This window comes from Nymphalis io, chromosome 29 (assembly GCF_905147045.1).
Source record: "Nymphalis io chromosome 29, ilAglIoxx1.1, whole genome shotgun sequence".
In the NCBI taxonomy this organism is placed as follows: Eukaryota; Metazoa; Arthropoda; class Insecta; order Lepidoptera; family Nymphalidae; genus Nymphalis; species Nymphalis io.
In genome coordinates, this window is record NC_065916.1 from 3,071,722 (window position 1) to 3,099,328 (window position 27,607).

The 27,607-nt window shown below is 36.4% G+C and overlaps 1 protein-coding gene across 1 annotated transcript; it reads left to right on the top strand.

Moving 5' to 3' along the window:
* The first annotated feature begins 9,187 nt into the window (after positions 1–9,187).
* LOC126779620 (protein phosphatase 1 regulatory subunit 3C) lies at positions 9,188–26,935 on the top strand. Its single transcript, XM_050503769.1, has 2 exons — positions 9,188–9,206; positions 21,356–26,935. The coding sequence occupies exon 2, from the start codon at positions 21,363–21,365 to the stop codon at positions 22,224–22,226; it is 864 nt and encodes a 287-aa protein (XP_050359726.1). The 5' UTR covers positions 9,188–9,206; positions 21,356–21,362; the 3' UTR covers positions 22,227–26,935.
* The last annotated feature ends 672 nt before the right edge of the window (positions 26,936–27,607 follow it).

The window sequence follows — 27,607 nt, forward strand, 5'->3', positions numbered from 1 at the left end:
TCACGATGTTTTCCTTCACCGTCAAGCACGAGATGAATTTTAATCACAAATTAAGCACATGAAAATTCAGTGGTGCTTACCCGGGTTCGAACCCACGATCATCGGTTAAGATTCACGCGTTCTAACCACTAGGCCATCTCGGCTAAAGAATAACGTGTACTAGCCAAACACACGGCCCTAATGACTGTCGCTTCTCAATATGTATATGATAATGTTATGTATGTACGCAAAAACATAAAAGATTTCCCTAGAAATTGTGACGTACATACATACTGACGTACAACACCAGGAACAAGTCTAAACTTATAACCATTATTACCAGATTACAGAGGGTTAGTAAGTCTTTTATGGGACAATGTATACGCTTTTACAACGGGATCCCAGAAAACGTTCATAAATATTCAATTGTGAAATTTAAAATAATTTATAAGGAACGCTTGCATGCTAAAGGATATTACACGAAGTCGTGCAAAGTGCTTTATCAGATCCCACTTTTCCAGTGGCTATGCAAAAGTCTGTTTGTCAAAATATAACGTAATTATAAAACCTGTAAGAGAAAATTTTATATGCAAGATACCTTAAGATGTGTTCGACATGCCTTAACGATAAAAAACCCTTAAAAAAAAGTTAAAAAATAATAATAATATCCTGGGACATTATTCACACACGGCTATCTGATCCCAAATTAAGCAGAGCTTGTACTATGGAAACCAGACAACTGATATACTACATATACTACTTTTCTTTTTTAAATACATACTTATATAGATAACACCCAGACTCAGGACAAACAGACATGTTCATGCATACAAATGTCTATTCTAGGTGGGAATCCACAACCTTCGGCGTGAAGCATGTATCTACCAACCACGCCAACCGGCCCTCAAATAATCACGTGCTCTGATAAACTTGACCATGATCTAAGACACAATTGTTTCATTATAAACAATAGATATTATAGTATAACAATTTACCACGGCGCATGCGCTTGTATGGTTCTATCCACATTTGGCACGAAATTATCGATATGTACTCTAATTAAACTGAATGTGCAGCCAGTCCTTATATGTGCGATTTTTATTTTTATTTTAAGTGGATATATTTTTTTATATAGTTGAAATGGAATAGGCGTTTGTCTTCCATCTCACCTGATGGAAAGTGTAGATGAAACGAAGATGGTACACGCCCATCCAAAAGAAACCTGTTCACTCTACTCTTAAAGGCTCCAGAGTTCAACTTACCAGGAAAAATAGACTCAGGCAGGTCGTTCCAAATCTTGGCGACTCTCACCAAACACGAGCTGTCAAAGCCGTTTAGCTCGACTTTTGGGTATGTCAACAATGTATTGGTGAAACTTTTGCCTGCGCCTAGTAGTCCGATAAAGGAATGGAGATGGCATAATTAGTTCGAAAAGAGCCTTCGAGCAATCTCCAAAGTGTATCCTATAAAAAACCGATAAGCTGCTGATAATATATGTATATAAGTGGATATACGTCCTGTGCAGTTGGCTAATTTCCCTTAATTGGTCGCGGTTGATGATATCGGAGGAGATGAGTTGAGATAGAAAGGAATAGAAGTACATTATAATCTTCCGTTCACGAATAAATAGATAAGCGAATGACGACTGCGAAAAAAATGGTGGTAGGGCTTTGTCTGTCTGGTTAGATACCACCCACTCATCATATATTCTAATGCCAAACAGTAATACTCAGGATTTGTGGTTGTGAGATGTGGTTAAGTTACCCGTTTGAATGGTGAGTGAGTCAATCTATTAAGGATATAACTTCTTAGTCCACAAGGTTGGTGGTTAGTATGGACTACGGTTAGTTGTATCAGTGAGCTCGTTTTTGTCAAGGGCGTTAAACCATCAGCGCAAAACATACAGTGCTCAAGTGCTATCATAACCCGGACAGATGAATCCAGATACCGGGCTGTCACTGAGTACGGTCTGACCTGAGATGATTCTCAGGGCCATTTTTAGATTTCTCAACAAGGCAGTTAAAACCCAAAAGTTTTTTAATAAACCAGCATTAGAAATTGACATTTATGACTATTTATGAAACACTCCGAAAGGCTATTTATTAAGGGATGTTGTTGAACAGACTATTAATTATGGATTTTCGTTTATGGAACACAAAATCTTGACCGTACACACGCCGGGAGCACGGCGGTGTCACGCGATAACAACGGAGACTTAATAACAGATAAATGAAATACGAAATCTAATTAGCGATGTTTACGCCGGTAGTATTTCCTCGTGTCGTCGTAGTGTGCGCTGTTTTTTGCATGATGAAATTAAATAGAAAATTTATACTTATCTGTACATAAATAGGCGAAGACAAAACAGCTAACCTTTTTCTAATCTCATCAAACGATTTTTTTTTTTATAGAATAGGAAGGCGGACGAGCATATGGGCCACCTGATGGTAAGTGGTCACCAACGCTCTTAGACATTAGCATTGTAAGAAATGTCAACCATCGCTTACATATCCAATGCGCCACCAACCTTGGGAACTAAGATTTTATGTCCCTTGTGCCTGTAATTACACTGGCTCACTCACCCTTCAAACCGGAACACAACAATATCAAGTATTGCTGTTTTGCGGTAGAATATCTGATGAGTGGGTGGTACCTACCGACGACGAGCTAGACGAGCTTGCACAAAGCCCTACCACCAGTAAGATTTTCTTTCTTTATACAATATACAGGTAGGCGTTATATGATTTATATTAATAATATGAATTCGGAAGTTACTCTGTTTGTTTGTTACGCTTTTACGTCTAAACAAGTGAACATATTTTAAAGAAATTTGGTATGAAGCAAGCTAGAATCCCAAGGATTTTTACATCTTCCCTAACACGCGATTGAAGCCGCGGGTGAAAATAGTTACATCAGTAGTCAGTAAGGTCAGTGACAGCCTGTTAATATCCCACTGCCGGGCTAAGGCCTCCTCTCCCTTTTTGAGGAGAAGGTTTAGAGCTTATTCCACCACGCTGCTCCAATGCGGGTTGGTAGAATACACATGTGACATAATTTCAATGAAATTAGACACATGCAGGTCTCCTCACGATGTTTTCCTTCACCGTCAAGCAAGAGATGAATTATAATCACAAATTAAGCACATGCAAATTCAGTGGTGCTTACCCGGGTTTGAACCCACGATCATCGGTTAAGATTCACGCGTTCTAACCACTAGGCCATCTCGGCTTACATATAATTCTTTTATTATTTTGTTTTTAACTTCTAATTTCTGTATATGTGTTCGCGCAGCGTTTTCCCAAAATTTCGACAAGATTACTGTGAGCCTTGACAGCGTTGTATATAGGTCGGGGTTTTTTCGGTACACGAGGCGATGTTCTCCGCAAGGCTCCTATTAAAGGTGAAATTTCGGTTTAATGCAATGCAATTATCATTTGCATGTTTTGGATAAAAAATATTTGTAAATATGTGTAGAAAAAACGTGGAAATTCAACTAAGCTTACCTCAAGTTTTCAATTATCATCACGATCGAATTTCAACTGAACGAACACTATTTTAAGTAAAATCACTTTTAATCTATAAATCGTGTTATTCTTAAAACCTGTTCAATATTATTGAATATTGAAAATTACTAATACTACGGTAATACGACGCTTAGCTATATATTCTCGGTAATTATCCATCGTTTACCTTCTCAAGAGAAGCATAAACAATTATTTTTAGTTCAGCACATCATTAATTTAGATAACCTGTCAGATAACACTGTTTTTGCGCTTTATCGGTTAAATTTAAGCGTGTATTCGATAAACTATGACCCGTGATAGGCACGTCTCGAACCAAGGAATACCCCTAAAAAAAAATGAATTTAGTCTGATCAAATTAAAGCAAATTAAAGCGTAAAGCCGTTGGTCCTGCACCTGAACTCTTTTCGGTCGTGTCGGATTGCCGTCCCATCGGTTTATAAGAGTTAGGGAATAGAGAGTACACCTGTGTTTGCGCACACACTTGTGCACTATAATATCTCCTGCGCAGTTGGCTAATCTCTTGAGATTGTGGCCGGAATCGGTCTGGAGGACCTTATATATTACCACCAAAGTATTGTAACTATAGGCTCGAGGGACATTACAGCTGAGTTCCCAAGGTTGGTAGCGCATTGGCGATGTAGGTATGGTTAATAGTTCTTACGGCCAACGTCTATGGGCGGTGATTACTACTTATAATCAGGCTCATATTACTGCCTACTGATTTTAAATTAAATTGAATAAGATTGTTTTCACAAAACTGTACTCATTTTTATTTATTGGTGTAATTTAATTATGACTTCTTGCATTAAAAATCAATTTCAATGTTTAACGTGAAGGTCTATTTTTCTTTCTTAAGAGCCAAATGTTTGTAGCCCATTTAAGGATCCGGAGTATGTACGTCTTACAGGTTATCTACTGTTAGGACGATCTAGGACTTCGTTAAAATTACGAGGGATTTGTTTTTAAATAATTTTTTTTTGTTTATATATTGTAACTGTTAGTAATAATGTTTATATAATTTTCACTGATTTATTGTTTTGATATTCAGGCGATATATTTTTTGTTTCTTTGCAATCGGTTTAAAATAATAGTTAATTAATTGTTAGGTTAAATTAATCTATCTATATCAATAAAAATGTATGTCTGTATCTTTGTATTCTAATCGTTCTTGAGCCATTCATCCAATTTTCTTGGTAGGGCTTGGCGCAAGCTCGCTTGGATAGGTACTAATAAACACCTCAGATATTCTACCGCAAAACAGCAGTATTTAGTGTTGTTACGTTCCAGTTCGAAGTAAGAGTGAGCCAGTGTAACAGGCACGAGGGGCATAACATCTAAGTCCTCGAGGTCGGTGGTATTGGCGATGTAAGGAATGGTTAAAATGTTGATATCTTTGGGCAGAGATTACCACTTCTATTATCAGGTGGCCCACTTGCCCGACCTACCTATTCTATAAAAAAAGTTTGTGATGAAAATTTGTTGTCTTTCAATGTTAACGCTTTCTGTAAACTAAATGTCTGAATTTTAAGTTCCATCCAAGTCATCTCGATGTCTGGTAATCCACAACAGCTATTTTTAGGTAGGCGACGCACCTGCAAGCCCTCGGGTATTGCAGGTGATAAGGGCGGTGGTACTTTCCATCAGACGAGCTTCCTCCCGTTTACTCTTACATAAAAAAAAGACTTATTCCACCCGTGTGAAGCCGGGACGGGTCCTGGAAAAATATATATTAGATTGAAATTAGATATTGCTATAGACGTTTTTATAATTAATTTCACGCAATCACTGACGTGATTAAAACGGTTATTTTTTTAGCGATATTCGTCTTTATGTAATGGCAATACGAGTTAAGTTTAACGTTTTTATTGATTTCTTATGTTATTATGGCTATGTAACTCAGTTTGTTAAACTAGTAATATTGTTTGTATGGACTATTAAAACAATCAAATGTTTAAAGACAAATAAACAAGTCTGGCCTTGAATTGACGCGATGTTATTGGTCAACTGATCAGATCCGTTTAATGTTGACAACCGACTCATGGTTATATACGATATTGATCTTTATATTCTTGAAATGTTATGATTATCACGGTCAATATCGCGTATCACTGTCTGATATCTCACGACCGTTTTCTGCGATGAGTTTCGAGTTTGTTTGTTTACTACCGGCTGTTATAGTTAATAGAAGATTGTGGTTAAAACAAGCGCTTAATAGGTTTTTTTTTAATTCATCTCGAGCGTGTTGAAGGAAAACGTCGTGAGGATACCTGTATGTGTACTACTGGTGGTAGAGCTTTGTGCAAGCTCGTCGTAGGTACCACCCACTCATCAGATATTCTACCGTAAAACAGCAGTACTTGGTATTGTTGTGTTCCGGTTTGAAGGGTGAGTGAGCCAGTGTAATTACAGGCACAAGGTACAAATCAAATCAATCAACAGCCTTTCGTAATCCACTGCTGGACATTGGCCTCTCCCAAGGTGCGCCAAAGCTCCCGATCCTCCGCCTTCCGCATCCAGTCGGTCCCCGCCACCTTCTTAAGGTCATCGGTCCATCTGGCTGGAGGGCGCCATACGCTGCGTTTGCCGATCCGCGGTCTCCACTCTAGGACTCGTCTGCTCCAACGGCCATTGGTCCTTCGACATACTTGAGCAGCTCACTGCCACTTCAGGCTGCTAATTTTGCAAGCTACGTCGGTGACTCCGGTTCTTCTCCGGATAATTTCATTTCTGATCTTATCCTTCAAAGATACCCCAGCATAGCTCGCTCCATAGCACGCTGAGCGACTTTGAATTTGTGGACTAGTCCCGCAGTTAGTGTCCACGTTTCGGCACCGTATGTCATGGCAGGTAAGACGCATTGGTTGAAGACTTTCGTCTTCAAACATTGCGGTAACAAGGGACAAAACATCTTAATTCTCAAGGTTGGTGACCACTTACCATTAGGTGGCCCATTTGCTCGTCCGCCTTCTTATTCTATAAAAAAAAATGTGTCGGACACCTGTCACGTGAACGGCAAGGATATGCTCCAAATCACTTCAAAAAGGAGCTCTTAGACCAGCAGTGGGACATTTATAGGCTTTACCTTTTCTTTAAACATTATTTGTAACCTTTTTAATATTAGCCAAAGTTATTAGTGTATTGTCAATATGACAAGACAGATATAACAGAAAAGGCAATAGAAAAATATTTATTCTAGAAGTATATTGTAGGCGATATATATGTTTGCGTATAAATTATTATTTATAAAATATATTTATATTTAAGCCGAGATGGTCCAGTGGTAAGAACGCGTGAATCTTAACCGATGATCGTGGGTTCAAAACTGGGCAAGCACCACTGAATTTTCATGTGCTTAATTTGTGATTATAATTCATCTTGTGCTTTACGGTGAATGAACACATCGTGAGGAAACCTGCCTGTATCTAATTTCACTGAAATTCTGCCACATGTGTATTCTACCAACGCACACTGGAGCAGCGTGTTCTCAAAAAAGGGAGAGGAGGCCTTTAGCCCAGCAGTGAGACATTCACAGGCTGTTACGGTACGGTACGGTACATGTAAAAAACGTTACAAAATGAACATTGTATTGACGTATTTCGTTCGCTCGTAACTGCTAATTATTAGTTAATGGCGCGTGCAAATGTTTTGCAAAACGTAACAACGATAAGATTAGTTTCATTATAACACGTTTCGTTTTACGAAACTGCAAATCGTATTACTATTCAAGTACAATTTTGTCGCACACATGGTTATTGCACAATAACAGAAGTTTTTATAGTTTCACGTTCAGCTGCTGATCCGGATTTAGATTCTATCTAAGAGAATCGTGTATTGTCAGGCAAGTGGTCCTGTTTTTTTTTAAATTTTAAATTTCACACTGCCCAATGCCCATAGATATTAGCACAGTAATAAATATTAAACATTGCTTACATCTGTGGTTACACTGGGTCACTCATCTTTCACGGTAGCATGCGAAAGCGATCCCGTGGCGCTCCTCGTTAAGACGGAAAGGATGCCGCTGGTTTTTTAGAGGGTATTCCGATGTTCGGGGCGCACTCGGCACCTTGGACACCGGCGAGCCCCACATACCCCTCCCCCCCACTGTTCCCGTGAGAGAAAGGCGTAACGCGTTTTTCCAGCGATAAAAAGAAAAAAAAGTCACTCATCTCTCCAAGCGGAACACAACAATACTAAGTATTAAATTTTGACAGTTGAGTATGTAATGAGTTAATGGTACCTCCACAGACGGCTCGCACAAAGCTTTACCACTAACTAAAAAATAAGATAGGGCTATACATAACGTATTACTTTGAATTGATTGAACAAATGATTTTGTATGGTTAGGTAAAAAAAAGCCGAGATGGCCCAGTGGTAAGAACGCGTGAATCTTAACCGATGATCGTGGGTTCAAACCCGGGCAAGCACCACTGAATTTTCATGTGCTTAATTTGTGATTATAATTCATCTCGTGCTTGACGGTGAAGGAAAACATCGTGAGGAAACCTGCATGTGTCTAATTTCATTGAAATTCTGCCACAGGTGTATTCTACCAACCCGCATTGGAGCAGCGTGGTGGAATAAGCTCCAAACCTTCTCCTCAAAAGGGAGAGGAGGCCTTAGCCCAGCAGTGGGACATTAACAGGCTGTTACTGTATTAGTTTTTATTTATATAGCCGTCTGTCTATCTCCTTTGTAACTTTGTAATGTATTTTTGACCCAGTGTAACCACAGATGTAAGCAATGTTTAATATTTATCTGTCTCCTTTGTCACCAAGTTTTTTTTTTAATATTGACAGATGTCAAATTTTGTCATTGAATAGACTCACTATCCAAGATCTAATCAAAGATATTAGGATGAAACTATAGACAATTCAGTATTTCTAATGATCTAAAATATTCCTAACAAAATGTTGCAAAGGAAGTATGTTTCTGAGATAAGCTGTAGACATACTTATCGACTGAGAGGCCAAAATGACAATTGTTAATTATATGATATGATGTGTTTGTCAATGTGTGTCAGCATCACGCGGATAGCATGCTGTCCCCCAGCCGCGTACACACTAAACTTCGGGCGGCGTTTCTGACATTTCGTGTGAACTTCATGTTAGATTAGTCTAAAACAATTGTTTTCTATTACATAATAGCGCATCGCCTGCGGCTTTTCTCGCGTCGTGATCCACACAAACTTTCGTATTTATGAAGTCGAGTTGGCCCAGTGGTAAGAACGCGTGAATCTTAACCGATGAACGTGGGTTCAAACCCGGGCAAGCACCTCTGAATTTTCATGTGCTTAATTTCTGTTATAATTCATCTCGTGCTTTTCGGTGAAGGAAAACATCGTGAGGAAACCTGCATGTGTCTAATTTCATCGAAATTCTGCCACATGTGTATTCCACCAACCCGCATTGGAGCAGCGTGGTGGAATAAGCTCCAAACCTTCTCCTCAAAAAGGGAGAGGAGGCCTTAGCCCATCAGTGGGACATTAACAGGCTGTTACTATATAATATTATAATTATTAGTTTAGTAATTAAGGAAAAATGGATATACTGAAATATTGTAATGTCTTCTTATACACTATTTGGGTATGTTAATAATATTTTTTGTATTGACAGTGATTAAAGTTCTAGTTGAATAGCCGCGATGGCCCAGGGTTTAGAAGACTATGAGTTCAAACCCGGACAAAATACGTCTCGTGCTATATAAGTATGTATTTACAAAAGAAAATTAGTATATGTAGTATATCAGTTGTCTGGTTTCCATAGTACAAGCTCTGCTTAATTTGGGATCTTATTGGGATATTATTATTGTAAAACTTCTACTCAAAAAGCAGAAGCCTTAGCCCAGCAGTGGGGCATTTACAGGCTATTACTTAACTGTTTAATTTTTTAAAGGTATATAATTATTGAAGTTTTTAGATCCTTTTTGACATTCTATTTAAACCACACTTTCCACGATTTATCCAAAGCAGGTTGGAATACATATGATAATTTGTGCTCCAACTTAAAAACAAATCAACGCTAACAAGAAAAAAGTTCTTATCGAAGAAAAAGTAAAGATAAACAAATCTCAGACTTACGTATTCCACGCGATTCAGTTCTCAATTAATAATTGTTCTTTATTTATAATACAACACTATTCCACTTACATCCACTTTAATTTCACTTCCAAAGTTCCGATAACAACATCGCCGACATTCAAAGCGCCATTTATTCGCAAATTCATAATGAATGTCAGAGAAAGATTTATTCAAGATTTCTCGTCAATGCCTTTTTTTAATTTAACGCCAAAATTGTTTATTTGTCTTTACAACAGGCTATAGTATTTATATGAAAACTATAACTTTCTATCAAGATTAGTACCTAAAATCATAGATCGTGCATCGTTTCATTTAAAATGTTCTATAACTAAATAAAAATAATTCTAAATTCATTAATGGTGTAAAAACGATACAAATAACAAACAAATGTCTTAATCAACAAAATGGCGGCCTTGACATTGGTTTGAATTCGGAATGTCAGATAAAGTTAAGTAGTTCATTCAACTTTATATGTTATCGCGTTTTGGACTATTTTTTTATTGTCACTAAGGATTTAATACGCACAGTTCTAGGATATAATTCGGTTTTTGGTGTTGCTATTTTCTAGCAGATAAAAATATTTTTAATTATTTGCGAAGACTATTCCTAAACCTTTGGTTATATTGCTAAATATAAATACTATGTTAATAATTTATATTGCTGTGTTACGGTTGAAAGGATTAGTGAAGATTTCTGATAGCCTATGGGTAGGAGGGACTTAACAACCTTTGTATCTGAAATCTAAATAAAAAAAATTTTTGTGAGTGCCAAAGTACTCACGAGTGTTGCACTAGCCGCCTTCGCCTTGCCGGCCCGCAAGATGCCTCTTCACGCCTCGTTTGAAAGAACCCGGGTTGTAAGAGGAGGGGAACACGTGAGCTGGTAAGGAATTCTATTTTTTGGAAGTGCGACAAAGAAAGGAGTTGCCAAATTTCTTTGTACGCGATGGAATTGATGTCACAGTTAGGTGGTGACATCGCGAACCAGCTCGCGTGGACTTAAGAAGGAAGGGGGAAGCAGCAATTAGAGAGAATAATTCCTCAGAGTATTCGCCGTGATACAGTCGATAAAAAGCGCTCAGTGCTTCTCACGATCCTTAATCCTTTTAATACGTGACAGGTATCAAATATGGCGGTCAGTTGGCGCCATTTTTGTACATGTCATATCAACGTGATAGATTCATAATATTAAAGATAACATATTGTCATTTGTCACAGATAATATTATAGTGTTTAAAACTAATATGATTTATGAGAATCTTATCTTTATTATGTAAAGTGTAAATTAATTGATAGTTTATCACTATGCCAGTGTTTTATTCTAATGCATAATAAAAACGATGAAAGTCACGTGTAAATTTATGGATGTGTAAACATCTCAGCGTTCGGTAAGGGTTAAATGAGACTTCGAGCGTCAGACGAGTAATCGTAAGATTTCGAGTGTCATATGACTCTCAGTCTTCTATCGGAAACATTTCCGAGAATGTGCTCAGGAATTACACGAACTGATTCCTCCCGCTCCATTTTACTATCGAACGGCCAGGCAAACGCGACCAAAGCGCCATAGGTACACAGTGGAACTTCCGCGCCTACGTACGAAGCGCTTTGAGTCTACATTCATCATTCGCACTGCGAAACTATGGAACTGCTTTGCCTGAGTCCGTATTTCCCGATTGGTACAATGTTGGTGTCTTCAAATCCAGAGTAAACAGGTTTCTTATAGGCAAGCGTGCTACATCTTAGACCGTGTCGATGTTTAACATCAGGCAAGTCAACGGTCAAACGCTGGCCTATTAATTGTAAAAAAAAAACACCGATACTAAGTATTTCTGATTGGCGGTGATACTCTCTCAGACCGGCTTACACAGAGATCTACCACCAAGTATAAATTGTGCAAATATAAGTACAATTGCTATTTATATATCTATTTTCAGTATTAATATAAGTGAATATTTGTATGTTCGTCCTCTATGGGCTTCTAAACCATTTATCCATTTGTGACGAAACTATGGCGAGTTGTTCTGCGAACGTTCGCGGAGGCTCCAAGCGCAAAAGTACACATTAACATGTATAGTATTACATATTTGGTATTATTGTCCTTCGATATTAAATTACTCGTGTGGAGACCAGGCGGTTAGCTAGTTTAATATGAAATAAAATACGAACCTTTTAATATTCTTGCACGAAGCCCTACGATAAGAGAAATACAGAAAAGCCATTACCAAAATCAATCAACTTCAATTTTCCGATGATCTATTCTATTATTATAAAAGTGACAGTAACTCTGTCTGTCTGAAAGGGCTTTTATGGCTAAGCTTTACTGGTGGTAGAGCTTTGCGCAAGCTCGTCTGGGTAGGTACCACCCACTCATCAGATATTCTACCGCAAAACAGCAGTACTTGTTATTTTTGTGTTCCGGTTTGAAGGGTGAGTGAGCCAGTGTAATTACAGGCATAAGGGACATAAAATTTTAGTTCCCAAGGTCCACCAACCTTGGTGATGTAAGTGATGGTTAACATTTCTTACAATGCCAATGTCTATGGGCGTTGGTGACCATTTACCATCAGGTGGCTCATATGCTTGTCCGCCTTCCTATTTTATAAAAAAAAAACAAAGCAAGCTCGAGGCAGGGAAGGACATAGGCTACCTATTTATTCCAAAACACCTAACCCCTCCCCTAATAAACGGGCGAAGCTGCGGGCGAAAACTAGTATTTTATAAATTCATCAACACTCGTTTTAGTAGGAAAAAGCCCCGTCAACTGACACGTTCATGAAATGACGTTACAATCGAAAATGTACCGATAAGATAACAGCCAGACTGCTTATCAGGCACGTGTCTGGTCTCTGCAGCTGATGGGGATAAGCTATTATTAAACACATCTTAAAATTAAAACTTATATATATTTCATTGATCATCCAGAAGTGATGTAGTCGAGATGGCCTAGTGGTTAGAACGCGTGAATCTTAACCGACGATCGTGGGTTCAAACCCGGGCAAGCACCACTGAATTTTCATGTGCTTAATTTGTGATTATAATTCATCTCGTACTTGAAGGTGAAGGAAAACGTCGTGAGGAAACCTGCATGTGTCTAATTTCATTGAAATTATGCCACATTCTACCAACCCGCATTGGAGCAGCGTGGTGGAATAAGCTCCAAACCTTCTCCTCAAAAGGGAGAGGAGACCTTAGCCTAGCAGTGGGACATTAACAGGATGTTACTAGAATCCAGAAGTGAAACTGATTTTATAAAATCATAAAGATTAGTTCTCGTAAATAACTCGCTCAATTACTTTCATAAATCCAAAAAGCACAATTGATCACATCCAACAAATCACAAGTCGCGATTATAATTAATTAATTACTTTACTTTAATATAATAATGAACATGGTGTTAATCCATTTTTTGCTAAAAAAAAGTCTTGAATAATATTTGTAGAATATGTTATGATTGAGTGCTATCTACAAAGCCCTTCCACCAATAATTCATCTCGCGCTAGATGCTTAAGGAAAACATCGTGAGGAAACTTGCATGTTTCAGATGAGAAATTCCTTCATTTTTATCCATCAATCCATTTTGGAGCAGCGTGGTGAATTAGCTTCAAGCTGTCAAGAGAGGAGGCCTTGAGGATGTACAAGCTATTGCTTTACTACTTTACATAAATGAAATGAAACCTAACACATAATATATTTATTTTTAAATTGGATAATACACAGATATTATGATTTTCCGCATAGTGCTGCAATTAAATATATAAATAACTAAATTGTCCTGACCTTGGGCAACGTGACAATGTCTATGGTTATTTTAAACGTACGTGTTACGCGTGGGGGAAGACGTGACGTAAAGGAGGTGGGGATAGGGTGGGGTTACAACGTTATCACGATGCTATTCGAGTAATACACATATATAAGATGGCAAATTGCGGGCTCGAATCAGTGCGAACAACACAGACGGGCTAATAGGTAACCTGATGGTAAATGTACACCAACGCCCATAGACATTGGTTTTATAAGAAATATTAATTATTGCTTACATCGCCAATGTGCCACCGACCTTTTGAACTAAGTTGTCACATCTCTTGAACCTGTAGTACTCACTCCCCTAAATCAGAACACAACAATACTAAGTACTGCGATTTAGCGTTAGAATATCTGCTGAGTGGGTGGTACTCACCCAGCGTGGCTTGAACAAAGCCCTACCACCTAGCAAATAGACACACACGTGTTACGTTTATTTTATGAATAGGCCAGTATAGATGCACGCATTTCAAACGAAACGCACTTGGCAAGCTCCTTGACAAAGCTAGTTTGAAATGTTGTATTTATATCCGTATATAGACGTGATTTTGCATAAGGATATTGTAATACTAGTTCCGTCCGTGTCTTCGTCTGTGTGTTAGGGGGGGGGGGGGGGGGGGGTGTTAGGCACAATATGTTTTCTGTAGTTCTAGCAACGTATAAGCATAATTTAATCATGATTAACTGAGTAATTAAAACGCGAAACCGTAACAAACTCATTTTCGCATTCTTAATGTTGGTTAAGTAGACTTGGTGATCTAGTGCTTGCAAGGCTGCCGATCTCGGTTCTGGGTTCAATCAGAAACGTTCAGTTTTTCTGTCAAATTTAATTAATTAAATTAAATCCTACTCCCTATTATAATGTGATTTGATAATGCATTAACGTAACGTAACGTCACGTAACGTAACGTAACGTGATAATACATTTTTATAATTTAATACAAATAGCACTTAAATTAAATATTTGAAAAAAACGCAGTTGCATAATTTATAGCTTTAACTAGCTAGTGATCTAAGGACAGTAGAGGCATCACACCAAAGAGTACACATACCGAAAAATATTACAAGAATTTCTATGTCACTTTTCTTTATAATAAAGTTTTGGAATATTCTTAGATGCTCATCACAATATATTTTCTTGTTAATCATATTTCGTTTCATTGCAATAATTAAACATTTAAAAGGCAATATATTTTCATTGGAAATTATTAATTAACTTACGTAGGAAATATCATATGTAATTGATTTCATAAGCTTTAATACCAATATTTATTACAGTAATTATTTAAGGTAACGAACTTGATAAATAACGGATAATTCGTAGTTATTGTAATAGGATTATTGAATAACCCAGCATTGGGGTTGAAACTGGTGGGGCTTTGTGCAAGCTCGTCTGGGTAGGTACCACCAATTCATCAGATATTCTACCGCAAAACAGTACTTGGTATTGTTGTTCCGGTTTGAAGGGTGAGGCAGCCAGTGTAATTATAGGCACAAGGGAAATAATATTTTAGTTCCCAAGGTTGGTGCAGCATTGGCGATGTAAGCGATGATTAACATTTCTCTCAATGCCAGTATTTATGGGCGTTGATCATTACCACTAGGTGGCCCATTTGCTCGCCTCCGCCTGATAATTCAATAAAAATAAAAAAATTTATCATGTTAGTCTGTTCTTATGCGGATGGTAGATGCATATTTCGCAACGTACCCGTCGCTTCACGATATTTTTCTTCGCCGCGACACATGCGATATTTTATTTATTTATTATCTTATTTTATTTTGGTCTGATAGCGGTTTTAAATAAGTAATTACTAAAAGAACATATAATACAAGAATTAAACATATACATCTTAGTGTAAACACCTGATTACAATTCAGTAACAGTAACAGCCTGTTAATGTCCCACTGCTGGGCTAAGGCCTCCTGTCCCTTTTAAGGAGAAGGTTTGGAGCTTATTCCACCACGCTGCTCCAATGCGGGTTGGTAGAATACACATGTGGCAGAATTTCAATGAAATTAGACACATGCAGGTTTCCTTACGATGTTTTCCTTCACCGTCAAGCACGAGATGAATTATAAACACATATTAAGCATATGAAAATTCAGTGGTGCTTGCCCGGGTTTGAACCCACGATCATCGGTTAAGATTCACGCGTTCTAACCACTAGGCCATCTCGGCTTCGATTACAATTCGGTTAAAAAAATAAAACAGCTGTTATCATCCGAAAATAAGAACTTATAAATTAAATAATAAAAGTGGTACTGAGATTATTCATGGACGGGCCGGTTGGCGTGGTTGGTAAATACATACGACCTTACTTGTAAACGTTATTTAGCGGGTGATAAGTTAAACGATGTCTTCTTCTTTCGAATGTCAAACCAATAATGACAGATGGAGTGCGTCAGTGTTTACACAACTGCTAAGTAACGATTATAAGTAATAAGTAAATTGCATCTTTGTTAATTAATGTAATTAATGTAATTTGTCAATTTGACGGGCCGGTTGGCGTGGTTTGTAGATACTTTCACGCCGAAGATTGTGAGTTCGATTCCCACCCAGTACAGACATTAGTGTGCATGAACATGTCTGTTTGTCCTGAGTCTGGGTGTAATTTTCTATATATGTATTTACAAAAGAAAAGTAGTATATGTAGTATATCAGTTGTCTGGTTTCCATAGTACGAGCTCTGCTTAGTTCGGGATCAGATGGCCGTGTGTGAATAATGTCCCGGGATATAATTATTATTATTTAATCAGTATAAACTAAATCAGTATATTTAATGTAAAAAAAGTTGAACGTAAAATAATAATTATGAAACACGGCATCAAATATTAACACACATACACTCCTATAACTTCCGTTAGTAGAAAAAAAATCTTGTACTTTATAGATAAACTATTTCCGCGCTTGCCATTTCACCTTTTATTTGGTAGTAGGGCTTCGTGGAGTCCATCTGGGTAACACCCTAATATATTGTACCGCCAAATATATTTATTTATAATAGCACACTTCCAACATACATATAAAGCATTGAAAAAATTTATTTATAAAACAATAATAGTATATCTAATATGGATGTCAATTGCAAGTGTACATAGCACTTCAAGATTCATCTAATCAAATTCAAATTAAAAGTAACAAATAATCAGTATCTTATCTTAAATCAGTAATTTAAAAAAAATGTGAAAATTAAATAATAAATAATGTCATTGTTATAATAAAAAATCAATCGGCGAAATCATAATTAAAAATTATTAAAAGTATTCTATAAAGTTCTGGTTTGAAGTGTGAGTGAGCCAGTGAAACTGCAGCCAAAAGAGTAGACATCTTAGTACTTAAGGTTGGTGGTGCGTTACTGATGTAAGGAATGGTTAATATTGATTACAGCGCCAATGTTTATGGGCGGTGGTGACTTTAGTAACAGCCTGTTAATGTCCCACTGCTGGGCTAAGGCCGCCTCCCCCTTTTGAGGAGAAGGTTTGGAGCTTATTCCACCACGCTGCTCCAATGCGTGTTGGAAGAATACACATGTGACAGAATTTCAATGAAATTAGACACATTCTGGTTTCCTCACGATGTTTTCCTTTACCGTCAAGTACGAGATGAATTATAAACACAAATTAAGCACATGAAAATTCAGTGGTGCTTGCCCGGGTTTGAACCCACGATCATCGGTTTAGATTCACGCGTTCTAACCACTAGGCCGTCCGGCTTTTTGATAACTTCGTGGTGACTTATTATATAAAAATTACATGGTTCTGATACGAGGTGCAATCTTATAGGATTAAAAGACACCTGGATAGACGTAATTCGAGAAGGCTTAAACATCAAGGCGGAGTCTAGTTCTCGCCCCGCCTCGTCACGTTTGCAATAGGGCAAATGGTTAGGGCTTGAACAGATACGCACGATACGACGATACGTTATCGGGTCGAAGGATGTTTGACGTCGAGAAAACTGACTGTAATTCTGCCCCGGTGCCGCTTGTGGTGTTCAATATAATCAAATGGTGCAGGACTGGTGTCGATCGATTATTCTCGTACGGAGAACCATCCCGTGCTATGGGATAAATCACCACCATGAAAATATGTGCGCGATTTTTTCTTCAAATTTAAACACTCACAAAAACAAATGCATTTTTGGCAAACGTTCAAATTTAATTAAAATACAATGCAGTTTTTTACAGTTATTTTGTTGTATGTCTTTTTCATATAATACTTTAGCCAAACCCAATGAATACCGCGTTTTCTGCGTGGCGTGGAGAGGCATCTTGCAGGCCGTCAAGCCGCCCCCGGTTAGTGCAGAACATTCTTTTCGACTGTACTGGTCGTCGTCGCGCTTGGACTCTCCTACCACTTACCATCAGGTGGAGTACTCTACTGATCATTACATTATATTTGCCTCCCGGCAAATATAAAAAAAGACGAACTTTTATAACACGAATATTGTTATTTTACTCGGTGGTAGGGCTTTGTGCTGGACAGTGGCTCAGTGGATACCACCAACTCATTAATTATTCTCCACTAAACAATTACTTAGTATTGTTGTGTTCCGGCTTGCAGGACAGGTACAGGGAACAGCATATCTGAGTTCACAAGGTCGGTGGCGCATTGGCGATATAAGGGATTGTTAATAATTCTTACAGCGCTGTTTTCTATGGGCGGTCACTTTAAATAAAAACTCGTTTAAAAAAAAATTTTAATTCATATATCGAATTCGAACTATCGACAAGAAATTTAGGTTCACGATAAGCGGTATATTATAGTTATAAGCAATGGTTGGCCTTTTATACACTATCAATATTCATAGATTGTTAACTAATCGAGCGTTTGCCTTATCTAAAAAAAAATTGATAGCTCGTTAAGCTTTGCTATTTCTTTCTAAGTGTCATGGCGTTGTTCTGTGACATTAAAATCACTCGCTAATGTTTGTTGTCTGTGTAACATTGTTTGACATCACACGACACATTACAAATACATACGCGTATAAATAGTTGTATGTTATCACGCGCGGAGCGGGCGTGTGGCAGTGCTAGTGGCGTGGACTGTGGGGCGGCCATGTTTGAGGAGAGATTGGGATGTTTTTTTTTTAATTTTAAATTATGATAAAGACATTTATCGCAATCGATTTTTTTGTAAATGGATTTCGATTTAATTGTTTTAGGTGTGATTGTGAAACGTCTCTCGTAATATTCATATATAATCTAATATTTTTATATTTAGAATTTAATTTATTTAAACGAGATGGCTCAGTATAGATATCGTGAACGTGGAAAGTCGCAGGTTTAAATCCGGACAAGCTTTGCCAAGTTTTCATGCGTTTAATTTGTGTTTATAATTCAGAATAGAAAAGAGTTCATATACGGCGCATACAGGGCGAGCGGCACGTCGAGCTAACGCGAGAATGTTCCTGAAAATGCGCGAACGACCATATCCACCCGCGCTGTTGTTATAGTATAAGCGCGTACGTTCCCTAGCGTCTCTTACGCTTCTGTCCGTTTTGATAATATCGAGAACCAGTTCAGTAGAGCTATTCTATAAGAACAAACAGAAAAGGGTTATACGGGGCTTTAATATTAATTATAACATTTCAAGAATACACGCGTCATAATAGCGGAGTAATGAAGTGAGTTCTGAATAACAGTGCCGGTTAATATTTATGTCAATTTGTTTTCAACTCGAAATTAACTGTAAATATTTATTTGTGCTTCGGATGATCTGTCCCGACTGTACATACCTTTACATAACCATGCAATTATATATTTCAATAAATATGTTAGTGTTTGTTGGCGAAGTTAAATAACGAATCAAGTAACAAGTGTATAGAGAAGGTTGGCGTGGTTGGTGGATGCCTGCCTTTCACGCCGAAGGTTGTGGGTTCGATTCCCACCCAGGACAGATATTTATGTGCATGAACATGTCTGTTTGTCCTGAGTCTGGGTGTAATTATCTATACAAGTATGTATTTGCAAAAGAAAAGTAGTATATGTAGTATATCAGTTGTCTGGCTTCCATAGCACGAGTTTTGTACAAGCTTAATTTGGGATCAGATGGCCGTGAGTGAAAAACGTCCCAGGATATTATTATTATTATAGATTAAAGTACTATAAAATCTAATAAAGCACTTAGTAGTAAATAAAAAATAAATTAATTTACATAATAGCATTTATAATTGATATTACCGAGGCAAATTTTAATTTGTTTCAAACGGTTGTGCCAAGTTTCCAATAAAACTAGTACATTAAAAAACTGCGCTGAGAGTAATGTGCATCCGATAAGATAAGTATTAATGAATCGTTTTATTTACTAATAATACGTCGTATTATACATAACACGGTCATAAGCATAACTTTATTATATGTTTAATTTATTTACCGTTTTAGATAATTGGTAAGTAAACAATCTATATAAACTAGTATAAATTGTTATATTTTAATGCGGATACGCTCGGTATAGTCGAGTTATATAATGTAAACAAAATAGCTTAGTCTGCGTGGTTATATTTATAATGAAATCCTATTTCTGTCGTGTATATTAGATAAAATTAATTGCAATTAAGCTCCTAATTGGCTAATACACTAGACATTTTAATAAGCTACACATCTTCTAAAGTAAATTCACTAGTATGATTAATTTTCGCTTCAAATATGTTTCATTTAAACATAAAAAACACACGTTGACTTTAAAATATCTCATGAAATTTAAAAACAGACAACATGATTGCATTGTGACATTGTGTCGCGATTTAATTGCAAATTAAACTATAATTAAATCGTATCTCTAAATATACATATTTCAGATCGATAATTTTCTATTTGTACATTTGTTATCATTTAACAGATTAATAAGGTCAATAACCCAACGCTAGTTAATTACAAGCGATCTTAAGTCATGTATCGTCTTCGTGATCGCGATTATTGTTAAAAACTTTCCGATTGATCGTAGTATTGATATTGTTTAGTTCGATATTACATCAGAACATTATTATATTATAAGTGCCCGTGAAAGATGGACTTTGGATACGGATACATATATAAACATACAAGCTGTAGACAGACATACAGAATACTTCTTTTGAAATTTCATATTAGGCGGATATAGACAGTTCCTGTAAGAAATATTAACTATTTCAGCTAGCTCAGTTGTGTGATTTCCATAGTACAAGCTTTGCTTAGTTTGGGATCAGATGGCCGTGTGTGAATAATGTCCCACGATATTATGCTTACATTGCCAATGCGCAACCAACTTCGGGAACTAAGTTGTTAAGCCCCTCGTGCCTGTAGTTAGACTGGCTCAAGGCTCACTCATCACAATTTTTTATATAAAACAGGAAGGCGGCCCGACAGATGGGGCCACGTGATGGTAAGTGGTCACAATGCCCTTGGGTACTAAGATATAACCATTGCTCCTGTAATTACATTGATTCACTTTTAAAATAAGAACGTGCTTGCACAAAAACCTAGTAATTAAACGTAATAATTAAAATGTACTAATCATCGTAATTTGTTTAATTACAATTACAATTAAATACGATAATTAAAATATATCAACTCTCTATTTAAGTCTTGATATCAATTTAAAAATCGGATGCTTTATTTTATTAGTATGTTTATAAAAGAACTTGTGCCATATTGTAATTATAACGGGCCTTTAATCTGGAAAGCGAATTTGTTGACGGGACAAGTGCTTTAATATTTTTCGCAAGGATAATAACAGTAATAATAAAATTGTCCGTTAAACGCAATTAATATATTCACTTAACAACAAACACTCGTGGAGCTCTTGACCTAATTCCTCAATTAACTTAATGTCAACAAACCCTTGTCCGGAAATTTCTCCCGCACGTTGTGTCACACTACAACCGTTTCGTATTAATGCGTGACAAGCGCCCGCGCAGCTATATAAGCATGCGGTGCGTGTAATTCTGTTTAGTTCACCGCTGACCGCGGCAATATACACACGTGCATTCCTTTTTACAGAAACGCGATGTGTGCTGCGATAGACATGCTCGCGTCGGAGCAAATGTTCTACGGCCACAGTCCACCGGCCGGTTTCTTGACGGACTATACTCATACACCTCAAGTTAGAAGACCGTCGAAGATCTCGACGCGTGGTTTTTCAGCACCATGTCTCTCAGTTCTCAAGCCAGTGCAACTCACCCTGAAATCAGCCCCGCGATCCTGCATCAGGTTATCTACAGATAAGAAGAACAAACGCGTTGTCTTCGCTGATGACAGAGGCTACGCTTTGGAGCAAGTGAAGGTCATGACTGAACCCTCTCACGTGCCTCCGTATTGGGCGTTAAAAATAATCCCTAGTCCGTCCCCAGAGCGAAAACCCCCACCGCAAAGTGTCGTGGATTTATGGGAGCCGAGGTTCCCGCAGCCGGCGTCCGACTATTTAGAATTCAGGCGGCGTATCACAGAAAGTTGTGTGTCCTTGGAGAATGTGATCGTTAAGCAGGACGAGTGCGCGGTAGATGGGACAGTGAAAGTGAAAAACCTGGATTTCAACAAGGAGGTCTTCGTCCGTGTGACGTGTGACGGCTGGCGGACCCAGGAGGACACGTATTGCGCGTTCGTCGAATCCGGTCCATTGAGTAAAAGCGGTGTGTCGACATACGACACGTTTGGCTTCAGACTGCAACTACCAATCCATTCCCGAAGGCTAGACTTCTGTGTGTGCTTCCGGTGCAAAGGCAACGAGTACTGGGACAATAGGAACGGCGAAAATTACACAATAGAGAAGTCATCCGTTAGGAAATCGCCGGCGATCGCGTGTGCGCGAATCAATTATGGAAATTCGTGGACTGTTAGAGCGAACGATAGTGGAAACACGCCGTACTGGTGAAAGGTGCTATCGTTGGTGTTTCTGGTATCGGTGTCTGTTATTGGCGTTTGCCAGTTTGTGATCTAGTGCCATATCTCCGACTTCACGGAACAGAGGTTTGTCGTCCTTTATTTTTAAGCTCGAAGATAGACTCAGTAACTTGTACTTTTATATCTGTAGTTTGTGAGACTGATGAAGTCGGTGAGAAGTTTCTTTTTATAATATGCTCAATAGAAGAAGTAGGCTCAGTGGATGATGCAGCTTAGAATTTACTTAGACTTATGAATTAAAGAAAAGTCTACATTATTTTTGTAATGGACATAGTTTAATAGCAATCATATCAAAACGAGATATATTATATTCGAATAGTGTTGATCCTTTAAATAACTGGCTTAATATATTCAGAAAACAAAACGGTAATTTATATATTAAACATTCCCATAATTTATAACTAAGATGTATAATTGGTCTCTGGACGAAATTTATCAAATTGTTTATATTATCTATGGCAGGACTTTTCTAAGTTTTATATCATTTTTATGAAAAATATGTCATTGGTTAATGATCATGTCATTAGTTAATGATCATGTCATTGGTTAATGATCATGTCATTGGTTAATGATCATGTCATTGGTTAATGATCATGTCATTGGTTTATGATCATGCATTTCTGTGTATATGTGAAGTTGGAATTTAGTAATTAATTTTTAACTGACTTCCTGATGAGTACGATTTGAAATGTTGAATATAAATTAGCTGAGAATCATAACCGATGGTTCAGAGTTCAAACTCGGGCAGGTTTCCACCACTGATTTTCATGCGCTTAATATGTTATAATTAATTTCGTGCGCCGATAAAACTTCAGGTAACCTTTATATGGCGGGTTAAAATATATCGTGTATCCACCAACCTGTTTTGGAGTAGCGTGGTGGAGTAAGCTTCAAACCTTTTTAAAAAAAGGGGACGAGGCTTTAGCCTAGCAGTCGGACATTTACACAGTGTTCAATGAAACTATATTAAAAAAATGAATTAAAATTCACCCCAGATAAATGTATGTATGATTTATCACTCTAAAGTATATACGGCATAATAGGGCTATTCTGTAAGAACAAACTCTGGTGTAAAACGGTCGTAAGACCAGATAGTGATACGCGACATTGACCGTAATAGTTATAACATTACAAGGATACACGCGTCAAAATACTACATCACCATAAGTCGGTTGTCAACATTACACGGGCGAATTATGATGTAAGTTCTTACACTGCTTGCTTGCTTGATTTTGGAATTGTTGTGTTATCCTTACACTCAATTAATAGTTAAAAATAAATGAAGTATCTTATTAAAAAATTGAACATCACGTCACACTACAAAGTTACATTACAGTTACATTTAACGCGAGTGAAACCGAGCGGCGCAAATTATATTTTTATATATCATTGACAATTAAATCGTAAGTTAATATTGACAACGCGAAATAATAAAGCGTGCCTGGTTATCACTAAAAATAAATCGAGAACTATTAATAAGCGATAATAATATCAAATTAAGTTATATATATATTATATATTTTATAGAATAAGAAGGCGGACGAGCATATGGGCCACTTGATGGTAAGTGGTCACGAAACGCCCTTAGACATTGGTATTGTAAGAAATGTCAACCATCGCTTACATAGCCAATGCGCCACCTACCTCGGGAACTAAGATTTTATGTCCCTTGTTCCTGTAATTACACTGGCTCACTCACCCTTCAACCCGGAACACAACCCGTAAGATCAAAATAATACTTTACTTATGATTAACTTAATAAGCTCTTTCGAATGGTAGATATAAAGTATTGTCTGTGGAGGTGTTAGGTATATAAAGCTTATGACTTTTTGCAGTTTAAGCTTTATACCGAATTCAAACTATTATGCTTTATTCGTGAAAGCGTAACAGACACACAAAGTTACTTTCGCATTTATAATATTAGCGTAGATAACGCTTGGATATGAATTAAGTTGCCGGCTATATATATGACTTGTAAAATAACATTTTTAAGTTCTTTTTGCATCAACGTCGATCACAAACAGCGAAAGAATGGTCAAAAATTGTTTACAAAGACACGATATAAAAAATGTCGCATGGTCAAAGTGTTACCGCTATCTAAGCCTCTCAATTACATAATGGTAGCTTTTGGTCAAGTCCGTCTGGTATTAACTTATGTGTTCTATAAACTAGTGTCTATTAATATAAGATGAATATATTGCGCAAACATGAGTTTTTATATAATAATATAAGACCGTTCTCAGTGGGTTTTAATATTTTCACACTGTTCAATTCGTTTATTTCCTACTTCAGACATTCCTCGTGTTATATAAATAAAAATATATAAAGATATAATTTTGCAAATCAGAGATGGCCCAGTGGTAAGAACGCGTGAATCTTAACCGATGAACGTGGGTTCAAACCCGGGCAAGCAGCTCTGAATTTTCATGTGCTTAATTTCTGTTTATAATTCATCTCGTGTTTTTCGGTGAAGGAAAACATCGTGAGGAAACCTGCATGTGTCTAATTTCATCGAAATTCTGCCACATGTGTATTCCACCAACCCGCATTGGAGCAGCGTGGTGGAATAAGCTCCAAACCTTCTCCTCAAAAGGGAGAGGAGGCCTTAGCCCAGCAGTGGGACATTTACAGGCTGTTACTGCTGCTACTTGCAAATCATATCAGAGTCCACCACTTTCGTGTCTTAATATCTCGACATCAAATTTCTTAAAGGTTTGACGAATCTGAATGAATTACAGATAGCAGTGCCATTACGTGACAAACTGGCTCATTACTCACCTATATAATGTCGACAACCGACTTGATATACTATTTTGACGTGTGTCCTTCAAATGTTATAATTACTTATCGCATATAAATTTCTGTCAAATTTAAGACCGTTTTTCTGCGGTTTCGATTTTGTTCCTACAGAATACCCTTGCAGATAATATATATTACATACCTATATAAAGTTCTAATTTCAAGCGAAACGTCAAGAGATTCTTATAATATAAAGTCATAGTTGTCTATTAAATGCTAGTTGTATTGTAGAAGTCCTTTTGAATTCATATATGAAAAGCCAGTTATTGTAGAATAATAAAAATAATTTACATTTGAAATAGTTTACGGATTATTGTTTACTGTGAAGGTTGTGATATTCAAAATAAACCTGATATTTATAACTTGTATATAATGTTATATTATTTCGGGTATTTAATAATATTTATGAGATTTGGATGAAGAACATGCAACCACAGTCAGTAAAATCTTATCGTAGATTAAAAAAAATAAGGATCAAAACTACTTTCTACAAACTGTAAAAGAAAAACTTTTAATATTAAAATAAATTTATAAAAGTTATTTCTTATGTAATTATTATTAATAGATAAAATAAAACCTCGAAATCGTCAATTGAAATAAATATAATACATAATAATTGTATACTTAAAAATGTATAGCGTATAAAACATATATATAAAATTAAGCTCAAACGTCGAAAGCTGTAATTTATCTTTATTTAGCGAAATATATTTTGAATTAATTTATGTATAAAACATTTATTCATTATCAATTTCTTAAATATTTTTTTAATTATACTGGTAATAAATAATAATTTTAAAAAAGCAAATGTATGACAGATCCATAGCGTTTCGTGTTCGTGCTAATAATTAAAAAAAAAAAAGATTATAGTTCGTCAAAGGAAGTGCTTATGTAATTATAATTTTAATTAAAATTTACTTTCGAAATATATCTGTGTTTAAAACTTAATTGGGATATAGGATAGATTTAAATTAGCTAAATACGAGTAGGAGAGAATTTTTTTTTATTTTCATTGTTAAAATAAAAAAATAGAACTGAGTATATTTTTTTTTATCATACTACAGTTTTGTTAAGCAAAATTGTTTAAGTATTGATAATAAGTAATTAATATATGAAAATGTAATTGTTTTTAACAGATTATACAAAGCAAAATTGTAATTTTCGATCTCATGTGAGTTACAATTATGAATTTTATGTTATATAAAATATTTATTCGTGATTAAGGCGTGTGACAAATGCAATGATAATCTGTTAAAAATATAATAAATTATCAACGAACTGCAAGAACTTATTAACTGCAAGAAAACACACGAAACTATTGACGTCAAACAATAAACTAATATTGAAAAACGCTTAGAATTAATTAATTTGTAATACAAGGGGCGTTTTCTGCAAGAACTTATTAACTGCAAGAAAACACACGAAACTATTGACGTCAAATAATAAACTAATATTGAAAAACGCTTAGAATTAATTAATTTGTAATACAAGGGGCGTTTTTCATAGCTAATTAAAAACTTCTGACTTTCAATAACACATTTGTTTACACAATATACAAGATATTAAATATAATGAGATAGTTTAATTATGTTAATGTTCACATATTTTCATGCATTAAGGAATTCTTGCAGTTGGTTTATATAGACACTTAAAAGATAGTTTATTTATAATAATATTAGTTGTTTTAATATATTTTTTTTTTATGAAAACGGGGTTGTATTTAATGAACCAACTGTTTTGATCAAAGAACTGATTAATGATAAAAATTAAGATGTTTATATTTTTATATAATTGTAATGATACATATAATTATAATGATTGTATACAGATGTAATGATGACCGGTCATGTCTTTGTGGTTATTAAATATTTAATTGTGAAACTGTTGTTTTTTTTTTTTTAATTTCATACACAGATTATATATATTCATATTATAAATCCTAATTAATATATTATTATAGATTTGTGTACACTGTAGGTGTATGATTCTATATCGAATAAAGACTTTTTAACGTGACAATATTTAATTAATCTTAGATGGATTAAAAAAAATATACTGTTAATTAGACTAGTATGGTGAGCAATACAGTATGGCGAGAAGACGTCCTCTACGCTCGAAAACATTTCACAAGGTGAATTTCATTCCTACATCATGTTTTTTTATAGAATAAGAAGACGGATTGAAAGAAAAGGAAAAAGAAAGGCGAAATAGGAAGCATATGGGCCACCTGATGGTAAGTGGTCACCAACGCCCATAGTCATTGGCATTGGAAGAAAGGTTAACCATCGCTTACATCGCCAATGCGTTTCCAACCTAGGGAACTAAGATGTTATGTCCCTTGTGCCTGTAATTACACTGGCTCTCTCACCCTTCAAACCGGAACACAACAATACCAAGTACTGCTGTTTTGCGGTAGAATATCTGATGAGTGGGTGGTACTTACCCAGACGATCTTGCACAAAGCTCTAGCACTAGTAAATGTATTGCATTTTTTTTTTATATTTACCGGGAAGGTAAACGACTATTCCACCTGATGGTAAGTGGTAGTAGAGT

What these genes read in the sequence shown, in the direction of transcription:
- LOC126779620 (XM_050503769.1), top strand. Translation starts at nt 21,363, where the DNA reads ATGTGTGCTGCGATAGACATGCTCGCGTCGGAGCAAATGTTCTACGGC.